The sequence below is a fragment of the Frankliniella occidentalis genome, unplaced genomic scaffold (assembly GCF_000697945.3).
Source record: "Frankliniella occidentalis isolate FOCC.00 unplaced genomic scaffold, Focc_3.1 Scaffold233, whole genome shotgun sequence".
Lineage (NCBI taxonomy): Eukaryota > Metazoa > Arthropoda > Insecta > Thysanoptera > Thripidae > Frankliniella > Frankliniella occidentalis.
The window spans coordinates 94,310-107,295 of record NW_026267359.1 but is presented as its reverse complement, the minus strand read 5'-3'; the positions used below and the strand labels follow the sequence as shown (position 1 = coordinate 107,295).

The 12,986-nt window shown below is 43.5% G+C and overlaps 1 protein-coding gene across 10 annotated transcripts in view; it reads left to right on the top strand.

Moving 5' to 3' along the window:
- Window positions 1–12,178, top strand: part of LOC113209612 (SCY1-like protein 2) — a 148,815-nt gene extending 136,637 nt beyond the window's left edge. For 2 of the 10 annotated variants that reach the window (XR_008011807.1, XR_008011806.1), the window contains exon 17: window positions 6,016–6,149. Coding sequence is in view for 7 of the 10 variants with exons in the window: in XM_052272940.1 (XP_052128900.1) it covers window positions 1,017–1,082; window positions 4,565–4,582; window positions 6,016–6,612 (681 nt within the window). In the remaining 3 variants the exon portion in view is untranslated. Of the gene's footprint in view, window positions 1–263; window positions 323–1,016; window positions 1,083–4,564; window positions 4,583–6,015 lie in introns of all 10 variants that reach the window. The other 8 variants (XM_026427242.2, XM_026427238.2, XM_052272940.1 and 5 more) reach the window with 8 other exon arrangements.
- The last annotated feature ends 808 nt before the right edge of the window (window positions 12,179–12,986 follow it).

Here is a 12,986-nt window from a genome sequence, read left to right as displayed (position 1 = left end):
CACCAATAAAAAATAATATAACATTTCGAAATTGACGTAATCTGAGATCGCTGTCATAGTCCAGAAACCCTTCTACAGTGTCCTGTGGTTGCCTATTTTAATACTTGCGCATCCACACTTGTGCTCAAATATAATCAAATGGTTTCCTAATACAGCTCTTGGACGTCACTTTTTTTTGTTTCTTTTTGATGGTGCTTTTTGTCGGGGCCTGCCGTTCGACTACTGACTGTAACCTTGCAATGAATCAACCCTTCACTTTGCAGTAGCCCTACATGTGGCTTTTCGAGGTCGTCCACATGGGGAGGCCACAGAAGCCTGAAAGGTAGGAAATTTCGTGGGTTTTATAATGACGGTGACCCGTTCCGCTGTACTGCTTCTGAGCATTTAAATCGTCCAATGCCTCGATTGGCTTGTATATGTCTTATAACGGAGCGTTCTTCTATTGTATGTCAATCTGTTAGATTATTAGCAGAACTATGATATCCTTCAGATAGTGTGTTTCTGGACTATGCGGTGATAGATTTTTGAAGCGCGCTAAAGGGTTTTAGGTGGACCTTTCTTTCCAGTAAAACATAATGAACAGATGCAAGAAATCTATGCAGCTTAGCTTTTGTGCACGGCTTAAAATTTTAATGAAATACGTTATTTTTTGCTTTAAGGAGGCTTGCCCCATTATATTCCGGTAACATTTGCGCAAAATTTCACTTATGGAATTGGATTACAAATATCTTAGGGTTGGAAATTCCTTAGTAGCTATGCTAACATAAGTACATTTTAAGAAGTACTCGAATATCCGAGAAACACAAACACGCATGTTGTAAGGCACACCTATTCGTGACACCAATGATATACAAACCGTGCAAACATATTTCTGAGAAGTTTTCATAAGGAGAACACATTTCAGGTGCTGCAGCGGGACATGGATAGCTTGTAGTGATGGTTCAAATGATGTATGGCTGGTGTGGGTGTGGGTGCGATCCAAGCATGTAGTGCACACTGCGCTCTGTCACACACAGGGGGCGGGCTTCTACCACGGCTCGGTCTCGAGGGAGGGCTCAACGCTTTCGGTGCCAGCCGCCTATGTAAGTCCAGCTCTGCTACTCTCCTATCGCTGCTCTGTCTGGCTGTGCCGATCGCTCATAATTATTATGGTTGTTTGGTCACACGTTGTTGAGTCGTGTTCGTTGTGTATGGAATGTGTGTATGTTTCTCGTTCCAGCAGGCGAGCCATTACAATAATAAGTCTCCCCTAGTTAACTGAGAGGATCCCATTATTTAGTTTCAACCCCCAAAATTACCCCCTCACCCCAGAAAAATTATTTTGAAGCATGATATATTTCCATACATTAATACAGGCATTCCAAGTTAAGAAATGGCGCTATACTAATAGTGTATCAAATTTAAAATAATTTTCATGAAAATTTGCTATCTCGGGCTTGAATTTGTTGGCTCATTGTGATCTAGACGAAGGGTTCTATTCCACAGACCTTGCAGTACAGGCTTTAGCACTAGTGTAACTAGAATTCTTATAGCGCATTCATTATAGTAGTCAAGTGCACTCGCCACACCTCGGCACACGTGTTATTGTGCTGTTTATTGCTAAATCGGCTCGAGTGCGACGGAAATGCACATAACTATTTGTTTTTCGTTTTTGAATATATTGTAGTTTTCTTGCTAAGGATGATGTGACGGAAAAACACAATTTAAAATAACTCAAGTGTTAGTTCAATATAACGTTTGGTTTCTTTCTAAGCCTTTCAAAGAAATCTTGTACCATTTAAACATTGCTTTCCCATGAAGGCCATACGAGCACTATCACAAAGTAGTCGAACATATTGCCCTACAGCACAGTAGAAATAACCTAACACAGCTATAATACCAATTAAGGTGCTCAAAGCTTGTTTATTGTTGCCTATCGCTTTCATACACCTTTAGCGGCCCAACGCGTGTAGTAATTAATTTCCAAGTTTGAGCACCTTTGCAGTGATATCCCTTCACAGGAACCCAATATTTGCGATCTTGCTGTTAATAATTTAATCAAAATGAGTCACAAACTCTTACCATGGATCGCATTGATTGGTTGGCCATTCACCTCTATTAACAAGTTGAGAAGCAAAAGTGTGTAGTATTTTGTGGTTATTGCATGCGCTGCCTATAGACCACTCGACCAGACGGTCTGCTTACACCAATCGACGGTCAATCGTGTAAACATTAATCCAATCCCTTATATATACATGTAGGAAGTACAAATTCAAGGGAGGGTCCTATTCAATGTTAAACTTTAACCATCTATTATACATTCCATCATTCCGCGAGTAACATAAACACAACCTTAATTTTATATCTTCGGACACCGACTTGACATCAATGAAAAAATTATAAGAACCATATCTATTTGAAAAAAGTAACTGTCCAAACAATATACTTCGTTATGAGCTAATATACTGGTAAGAATGGGACTGAGAGTAGTAGAAGTCTGCCCCCTTTCAGTAACCAAACTATTCGCTAAGCAATAACTCACATCATCCTCTTTTCATAAATTAATTGTAATAAATGTTCCTGTCGTGTCGATCGAGTGGTTGGTTCGACGCATCAGGAAAGCATACTCTTCTTAATATTTTGGCATTCGCTCTAAACCGTAACAAAATTGGGTTGTCTTGAGGGTTGAATCAACCAGTCGTTCAAACGATATTTTTCAGTGTTGAATAATTCCTCGATTGATGATTGGTTGGTTGCTGGGGGCGGTGTTGTTCACCCGCGTCCAGCGTGCACGAGCTTAGCACAGCGCCCCGTCGTGTTCTTCTGTGTGATTGATTTGTTATCTAGAGATGTGCGAAACGATCGAAAATTTTTTTAACTTCACCACAGTTTATCTCAAAATGTATTTTTTGTGAAACTCATTTTACTGTATGATCAGGTTCGCATATCTCTACTATGCCCCTACCAGGGACACCGTGTGTGATATTTTGGCGTGTTTCTTGTGTCACTGTCTTTCCTTTCCTTTCCTTGTTTTGCTCACTTTCTTCATGCATGGACCGTCACAGAAACCAGTATGGTGACTCCTCACCTTGGTCACTTGCATTTTGAGGGCCCTGCTGCACTATCAGTGTGGTTCGACTCGTCGGTCTATGCAGAGCTGCTGCACATCTCTCTTCTATCTAGTGGTTCCCTGCAAGTTGTCACAGTTCGAAAAGGAAACTGGAAAAAATTTCAAATACTCTTCTAAAATCGTGAGGAAAATGTCGTAATTCTGTGTAATTCTTTATGTGAGTTTCCTTTTCGGAGAGTGTTGCAGCACCACCCTTCAACTTTACCTGTGATTTCTTTTTGCTCCGATATTCGATTCTGACTAAATTCCCGTAACCTTGTATTGTTCAATGGTACTGGAAATGGACAGGTATCGAATCACGAAGCCTGTAGGGTAGGGTTCCGCTAGAGCGCTAAGCGGAAGAGGGTGAAAGAAACGAAAGGCGGAAAGGCCCCCACTCCCGGTGGGCGGAGCACTGCGGATTCCTTTCTAATTCCCAGTTCTGGGGGTTATCAAAATAAGCATCGGCCGACCGGCCGACCGGCCGATTTTCCGAGAGCGCGAAAAACGTGTTGAAAGTGGGTGACACGCACATTTTCGGAAAGGGGGAAGTGTGGGGATCATTATTCTGTAACAAACATTGAGATGCACCGTTTATAACGCCCGTGAGGCGCACTAGAATAAAGTGGCAAAGTAATGCGAGCAACTGCAAGTGTCCGTGGCGCTTCTAAAACTGACTTTTCTCATGTTGAAACGTAACAAATTTGCAAATTTTTGGGTCAGCACTTTACACCAAGATTTTTCGCGCGCTCGGAAACATCGGCCGGCCGGTCGGTCGGTCGGCCAATCGGTCGGTCAGTCAGCCGATCGGTCGGCCGGTCGGCCGATGCTTATTTTGATAACCCCCTGGTCTTCTTCCGCTTCAGACTCTATCGGAAAAACCCATTAGACTTCAACGTCTGCACTGACATTACATTTCATTGGAGTTTGCAGTGCACCAAGTTGAAGATCTTGTAAATGTGAAATTTCAAAGTCTTCTCTTCTGTCTTTCTAAATTCTTTCACCGGGTGAAAATGAACCCTTTATACTGTTATTTCTCGCCGGCTTTATGTTGTGCTCTCTCTTCTGATATCACTCATTTGCTCTTTGTTGACATATTTAAAAAAGACACTGTAAAAACTGGTAAATTTTCTGGTAACTGGTAAACATATTACAAAATTATTTACTCCTCTTAAAATTGTGTACCTTTAATTTAGTTTGGTTGAAGAGAGGGCTAGCATGATACGGCCTTTATGTCGTAATTCGAATGAGTGTGGGCAAGCGCACTTTTTGATGCAGGCCTTGCCTTAAAAACAGCCCATAAGTTACAACATTTGTAAAAGTGGCGTGGAAATTGAAAGCCGCAATACGAACTTTGTTTGAGTTGTTATGCTCCGTGCAATGACTGCATCAAGGGTGTGCTTGAGTACTAGGGGCGCGTGTGCCGGCTGACCGCCTTTGACTCATCGCAGCTTTGTGTTCTTTCTTTCTCTGCAGCTTGCACGGAGCATGATCGTGAGTATCAGCGTTGTGCTGCCATTTTGGTCTGCATGTAGTCTTGCTGTCCTATCTTAGCGTTCTGTTTGAAAGTAAAACCCAAATCGCCTGTCGATTGCTTGCAGCTGACTGTGCCTATTCTAGCATGTGCATGGTTTTCAATTGGATGGTAGTTTTTCTTTCGTTTTCTCCTAGAATGATCATCTCTTGATTGTCTTGTTTTTAAATTGCGACATTTTCCTTTAGAGTAGATCACATCTTTTTTAAGCCTGCATTTACCGTAAGACCAGTGGATTTACACCCTGCTATCTATTGGACTGTTCACTGTTTACTCCTGTTTACCTGAATGTGCTCTCATGCGCGGTAGTCCCCTGTAACACTTCAATTGATCCCAGACGCACCCCCAAAATAGCCGGTAGCTTTCCCGCGATTTGTAATTTCCTCCGCAGATTTTCTGTTATCACGAAAGTATGCCCTGCCAGCAAAATTCAGCATGTCGTATTCGGTGAAAGCGCATGTTTTTGCAAAAGTGTTTTATACACGATTGCAATGTTCCATCTCGACCCCCTTTTTGATATTTTGTGCGTGGAGTGCTTCCGTCTTACCTCCTTGCACGTCTGAATTATTACTACCGCATGCGCTTTCCCCCACGAAACCACGATAATTATCTTGAAGTAAAAACTTCTCTTCTAGAGCACTTCTTAAATACTTCGTTTTTTCGCACTTCACACACCCCTCTCTCTCCCCCTGAATGTTCCACTTTAACGTCATTTTCACTTTACAAGGGGGCGACCCACGAACCTTTGACTATTTCGCAGGAGTATGTGCTGCGTTGCCTACCGCGTGAGCGACAATATGGCGGCTTGTGGCCCCAGGCGGACTGCAGACAACCTGCCGGCACACGTATACGGTGTACCGTGCTCTCAGCATAACTACAATGTATTACTAAATATTCAGGGGTCCGTGGGTCACCCCATATAATCGGTCGTGTATGCTGGATGTAATTTTACCGCCTAGTTCACATTTTTCCACAATTTTGCTCCATTCAGAAAGCGACGCTCTCTTCTCGGTTGTCGTTTGATGAACGATAAGGGGTCGTCAAGAAAGTAGTTCCGCCATTTGCACTTACAAAACGTCCAATATCAGCCAATGCAAGCTCTCCTGGCGCCTGATAGGTAGGCAATATCTTGTCTGTGGAGCATGCGTGTACTGCGGGTTGGCCTAGCCTGAATCTCGCAGGCGCCAAGCTCCTGTAAACACCCGAATGAATCTGAGAAAAACGGGCGATCCCTAATGAAGAGAACTCCAAACCATTTAAAACTTTACATCCAGTTTACACTATTGATTGGCCGAACTCTGGTCACGCGCGACTTTTTCCGTCTGGCTCGGGACAGCCGAGACGAGGTCGCCTCATCGATACACAGTGTACTGACTCTCCTCTTGTCTTCCAGGGCGGCAGCATGCCAAACACGAGTTCCAGTACGCCCTTCCTCAGCTCGTCTATGAGCAGCCTGAGGTCGCGAAGGCCGTCTGCCTGCCTGGGCGGCTCTCAAGGCTCAGGCTTGCTCCAGCAACTAGGCACCGGCATGGTAAGGCAATTCACAGGGTCCCCCATGGGTTCCCCCATGGGTTCCGTCGGTTCCCACATGGGGTCCGGGTCCCCCCAGCATCCCGGCAACGGGAGGGCCCACTCCTCGGTGCCCTCGCCACCCCATGTAAGGACCATCCTCGGCGTCTGGCTGGGGGAGGAGTTGACGCGACCCGCGCTGCTCGTGGCCGTCGACCGCCGTCGGCGACCTCGGCGGCCTTGGAGGCGCGGGCACGCCCGCTCCTCCTCATTCTCTTTGCGTAGCACGGCTCCTAGCGCCGCCACGCGTCGCCCCGCACATGCATGCCTCGCGAGTCTGGAGAGGGGCGGAGCAGCAGCAGCAACGCCTGTCGATACGCTCGTTTATATCGCCTCAAGATATATGGCGGCTTTCTTTTTACGTTATTTTTATTTTCTCTTTGCTATGTGCGGGGGGCTGTGCCCAAACCACGTGACCTAGGGGGGGGCAAATATTATGGGGTTTCAAAGGGGCCAGGACTGTCATTGAAGTCGATAGTTGCCCCATGATATTTGTACCCCAGGGTAAAAATTTCAAGGGGTCCTTAGGGGTCAATGGCCAATCCAGATTCTCTTCGGACCCATACGATTTCGCCCGCTCCCTCACTCCCCCTCTAAAACACGGGGTTTTAGGCACAGCCCTTTTGGGTTTTCTAGGGCTGCTGCCCTGGCTGCTCTGCCCCTTGTCGGACGAAACGCGTCACTGCTTTACTCACCTGTCGGCTGCTTATTGAAGGCACTGGCACGCGCACCCCGCGTTGTGGCGCAGCACACGGTTAGCGTGCAAGCCGCTGCCTTTGTTCGCTTTGCGAATCGCTTCCTTCAGCAGCGTCTCTCACCTTAAGAGGTGGGTTCTAGTTTGTTTCTGCACCCGCTGACGCGTAGTGATGCGGACGAGTTTATTGGTAACACACTCACACATACAATCTCTTTAGTAGAATTTCTTACTCGATTTGCACGTTTATTAAACTAGTTTGTGTAGCAAGACAGCTAATGAGCTAGTGCGGTAGTGGGAAAGGCACCACCGGAGTCATGAAGGAAACGAGCACGAGGGAAGGTGATGGGGTGGGTGGTGGGTTGGTGGGAATACTGCTTGCTTGTCTAGGAGTGGAGTAGTGACTGTAGTTTATACCCCACGCCAAGGCATAGCTTCGTCCGGAGTATAAATTGGGCGTGGGGTCTTGACATGTTATCCATTATCTAAATGTGAATGTGTGTGACATACACTTAAAGTTGATTGGCAACGGACACACACAAAGGGTGTGTCTGTGTGTGTGTGACACGCACATCACACACGGCTTTGTGTTGGAAACTGAACACTTTACTCCGACTGTTACGTATCTGTGATTGGCGTGGATTTTCACGCTATTCTATGTGTGACATGATTAGCCCACGTTTTTTATTGTGTGACGTTTGTCACGCTTCCATAAGTGTTTTGTGTGTTGCGCACCTTTATCTTTGTATACACAAGCGGTCTGTGAGCCGCAGCATGCTGTAGCTAGGTGTTGAACAGAGTCGGTTCAAAGGGCCGCGCCACTCGTGTTAATTGCTGCACTCTAATTTTAACACGTTCAGTGTGGTATTATGGCCTGCTATGCGATATCTTTATATCGATACGATCTTCACGAAAAAAAAAAGATTCGCTGAGTCAGCTAATATATTGACTGGTATTTGGACAGACAAGCACATAAACTTCTGTAACCACTATATTGTCTACTCTAATCAATCATTGGCTGTGCCAGTCAAAGATAAGTTGTATGAAATAATGATTTGCCTGTATCAGTAAGGTAGACCTCGACTGATTTAGGGAAGGGATAAGCTCTTACAGCTAATTTTTGACTTGCACAGCCACACGGAAAAAAATGAATTGGTCGTCATAACTAAATATTAGTTAATTTCGTGTCAATCGATCAAAAAATTGTTGAGGTAACCAATAATTTGTTGTCAGGACCAAGATTAAGTTGCCAGAGCCAAGAGTTGGTCGCTAAAACCAAGCACGTTTGCTGCAGGAGCCAATTCGTGGTTTGTTTTTAGAACGAATGCGTTAGCTCAAGCACCGAACAGCTTGCTCTGACAACTTAATCTTGGTTCTGAAAACAAATTATTAGTTACCTCAACAATTTTTTGATCGATTGTCCCGAAATTAACTAATATTTAGTTCTGACGACTAATTCATTTTTTTCCGTGCAATGATTGATTAGAGTAGACAATATAGTGGTTACAGTAGTGTATGTGCTTGTCTGTGCATATACCAGTCAATGTATTAGCTGATTTAGCGAATCTTCTTTTTTTTTTTTCGTGTTAACATCTTGGGCCTAAAACTCCGTGACATGCTTCTGATATCGACATTCATGTAACGAGCACTAAATAAAATAAACAAAATAAAAATCGTCAATATGCTTTGACCACGCTCGACACCACGATATTTTGCTGTGGGTAAATCGTCTACATTGATGCATATCGCCCTTCGAGTTGTTTCGATATTGTACGATAACGTTGGAATCCGACAAATTGGTTCGTTGTTCTATACTTGTTTGATATCTTAGTGCAATATCAAAAGTTGGATATCGCGCAGTCCTATTTTCTGAACTGCTTGTGATCGTTCAGATGGTACATCCGTTATCCGTTTTCCTCAGATTTATTTGGAAACTCGGCGCCTGCGAGACTCGGGGAGGCCACCCCGTGGTACACGCATGCACGCAATGCAAGATGTGGCCTACCTGTCAGGCGCTACGGCAAAGCATAGGCAGGCAGGACTTCTTGCCATCGGGAGCCTCATTCTAAAATCTCAACTTCGTAATTAGAACCGATGCTTATGCTGATCGACGGCTGCCGAAGACGGGGTCATACCGCACTGGACGTGTTAGTGAGACTGAAGAGCTGGTCCCCGTGATTCCGTTTGCTCGTCAACTTGTGGCGTGTGATCACGGGAACCAGATTTTTAGAATGCGTCTAATCATAACCCTTTTCTTCTTCGCTTTTCAGTATCAACTATTTTCTGGGCGCTAATTCGGACTGCCTCACAATCCGGCGGGTGTGTATATTTCGTAGGAAATGGTTTTCTAGACCAGCAAATTCAAGAATCAAAAACTTAAGAAGAACTTGATGAAGATATTTATCAACCACGGACCAGATATCAAGTGAATTTTGACTTTTGGTTTTACCCCAGCAAGTGGGAAAACCTGGGTCACCTATGTTATTATAAATTCGGTTTATCATTGGGTACATACTTGTTCTTTCTACAAAATTGTTATTTCCAAACTTGAAAAATGCCTTATGAATTTTCAAGAGGCGTGTTATTAATATTCTACCGTTACTTAATAAATTTCTCTATTAAAAATGTCACTTTTAAAAGAGTCAAAAATTTAAGATTTCTAAATTAGAGAGCTGGTATCCGTGTTTCTCAGGCGTAACTAGTACCTTTTGTTTACTTTATAAGTTGAGACAACGACCGCAACATTCAAGTAAATAATGTTGTGTATTATACGTATGTAAAGAAAATTGTTTCAATTGTGCAGGTAGTAAAAACTTTGTTTAAATCTTCCAAGGCATACTAAACATTTTAAATTTCTTAAACTTAAATTTTAAAGGATGTAATGTTTTTAGATTGTTTCCATATGATTAAATCTGTCTCTTTTGTGTTCTAATATCGCCCAGATATTTACTCCTTTGTATATACCCTTAGGTTGTCGATATAACTTCTAAATCTTACTCAACGGCATCGGCGTCATGGAACACTTTACACTTTTAACTCGTCTTCATTTGATTTCTCTGTAAGTACTTCTATTGAATACATGCATTTTAAGATACTGCGACTTGACTTATAATGGTCGCCTGTGATTACCACTATGTCAATTTCAATATACTTCAGAGAGATTGCAAAACTCCTTCCCGAAACGTTCCAATTCCTTTAATGCTACCCCCTTTCTCTAGTGCGCTTCCAAAGCCTATTTTCACGCTATATCATAGGTGTCCGTCCTAGCTTTGTGATATGCTCCCGAACGTAAAATGGTGCCCTATCTCCAGTGTTCTTATGACTATGATGCCTTTCCCCAAATATATTCCATTGACGTGTATTTGTTCTTGGATGTAAGATTTTCTTGTGAACTAGTTTTTCTCTTATACAAGGTTAAACTAGCCTGACAATCATTATGTGCTGTGCCTTCTTGTTAACTCTATGACTACCATCCCCTTTCGACAATACGTTGCTATTTAAGCACAGCAATAAATAATATCGTAACATGGAAAAACTTTGTGACTCAATACGTGACATGCTGTCTAAGCCAATGAAGTATCAATCAAATCTGTATGTATGTTATCGTTATTTTGTGACTGGGGAATTTTGTTGTTTTGATGCTCTCTTTGCTTCTTTCATGTATTTCCTCCTGTCATAAGATTTTCCTCTGTCTTCCCTTTAATGCTTTGTCTTCCCTCTTTTTCAATTCGCCAATTCGAATCATTACATAGGTTTATTTGGTAAGAAAACGTAGGGTTGTTTCTGAAAAACACTTCCCTCTTGGCGACGATTTGTATATTCTGGTGTGTTTCGTCGTGAATTCGTCCCTCTTAGTTGCAATAACATCGTCTTCAAGCGAAGTAAATTTAAGCATATTCTTAATCGTGTTGTAGAGCGGTGATTGGTACATGTACAAATCAAATCTGGGGGATGTACAGCTTAGGACACAATGTACTTACATTTATCGTCCCGAATTATTTTTCGTGCTGTCCCTTTTATTCAATGTAATGTGTTGTTAGGTAGTCCAAGGCCTCATTGAATCCTAATTTAAAGTATTTTCATTTACAAATGTGATAGCACTGGTATTGTCGTAATTTTTGCTAGCTAGACTGACACACTTGGCTATCCTGTTTATGAAATTTATTCAAAGTTTATTTTTCGTATAAATAGATTTTCCCATTAGTTTCTTCTATGTACTCTGTGGTCCTTCGAATTTATTTTTAGCCATAACCGATTTAACAAGACAGTATGAGTTATGATGTTCATGTGTGGCCTTCTCACGGCAGATAAAATCTAAACAATTACTAAACAAAGCAGTTTAAGCTCTTTTTTACGTATACACTTTCTAAGGATTCGTATTTTGTTTTCTGTCGCTCGCTACCTTGAATTACATGCGGTTACAATCCGTATACCGGTTGTGTCCCTTGCTCAAAATACTGGTGCGCTGGTCGCGGTATTCTTGGCGGGCCAAGATTCCACGCTATAAAGCACTTCGAGTGGTTTCTTATTTTCTGGGATATTTGTTTCATTTCAGGCCTAAATGTTTCGAAGATGTAGGATAATTACTTGCGCAAGGACCTGTTAAAATTGCCTTTGGAACAGGATCTTTCTTTTTATTTCTTCACTTTGAGATCATGAAAGTTTTGCTAAAGGACAATCTCTTCTTTTAGATTAGTGGTTGACGGTGAGCGTGAACGCTCCTGCGACTCTGTACTAGTTAGTATTATCTTAAGTATTTCTCGACTGTTTGTTCTCTTTCGAAATATTCGTTCTTAAGTTTACAGTGTCTATTTAAACGAACGCCCCCAGGTGATGTACTACCTAGTTTTCATTCACTTTTGCATTTTATTTCGTATGTATAACTTGCGACTGGTTGTTATTATAAACCGTGTTAGGTTTCTACGTTGGTTGCATTCCATCAAGAAAAATAATTTTCAATAAAATGTTAACATTGTGTGTGGATTGATTTGTAGTCTGTCTAATGTAAAAGATGTAACCACTTCCCATGCCGACAAATTAATTGTCTGGCTTGTAGTGATCATGAGTGTGGCATTTTAGGTGGAACGATACAATTCGTACTGTCTTCTCGGTTTCTTTCTCAAAACTGTTCATCCCATATCAAAAACGCGCGTTTAGTCATGTTAATACCTAGTCCTGGAGAAATTAACCAATATTTTTTTCTTTCAGTTGTATATCTTCCTATGTATGACTTGCGGGTCATGTGGTCGCTGTAAAATATATTTTCATAAATAAACGTCCTGTTATAATCAAACGGCCGTCGATCGTAATTTGAAAACCTTTTCCGTCTTTGGCAAGAGGGGGAGGGGGGAGAAAGAGAGAGAGAGGGGCACGCAAACACAGGGGTAGTAGCGGGGGAAGTACCTCCGCCCTCGCAGCGGCCGATGACGTGAATACGAAGCAGTGAAAGGTCCTCCCTCATTGCGAGCGGGTGCGGCGAGGCTTAGTGGGGTCCTTTTCAGACCCGCTGGGGCCTCTCGGCGCGACGCTCGCCCCGGCGCCAGCAATATCGCACCGGAATGCGTTGCAGGAATGTGCCAGGGGGGAGGGGGGGCAGAGGCATGCTGGAGCGAGGGGCTGTAGCGTGGGCTCCGGTCTGGACGCGTTATGGCCCGGGGGGGGGGGGCGATGCTGGAGCCTGGAGGCACTGCACAAATTGAGTCCGCATGACAGCGCGCCTTTACCCCACTATGTATACGGGGACGGACGGACACCCTCTCCATATGTCGAGTGGTGGCGTTAGAGGCCGTCAGGAAGTTGTTGTCGGACATATGCAGTCACTTTGCCACAGCATACTTGCCAGTGCTTTGTCCCTGCCCGTCATCTACCGGGAAATGGCTCGACAACTCCCGCGTTGCACCCACAAAGGCTCTTTTCACTATAACATCACTAACACAAATAACACCATCGCGCCACTATTTTGTCATTACTTCTATTACCTGGCGGAGTGTAGGCAGAGAGAAGGAAGATCACGGCTGCAGTGTCACCGTCGCCAAGGCCCCCCCCCCCCCTCTCCCAAGATTAGAACAAACAAATATCGTAACTCTGGAAAAAACAAATCC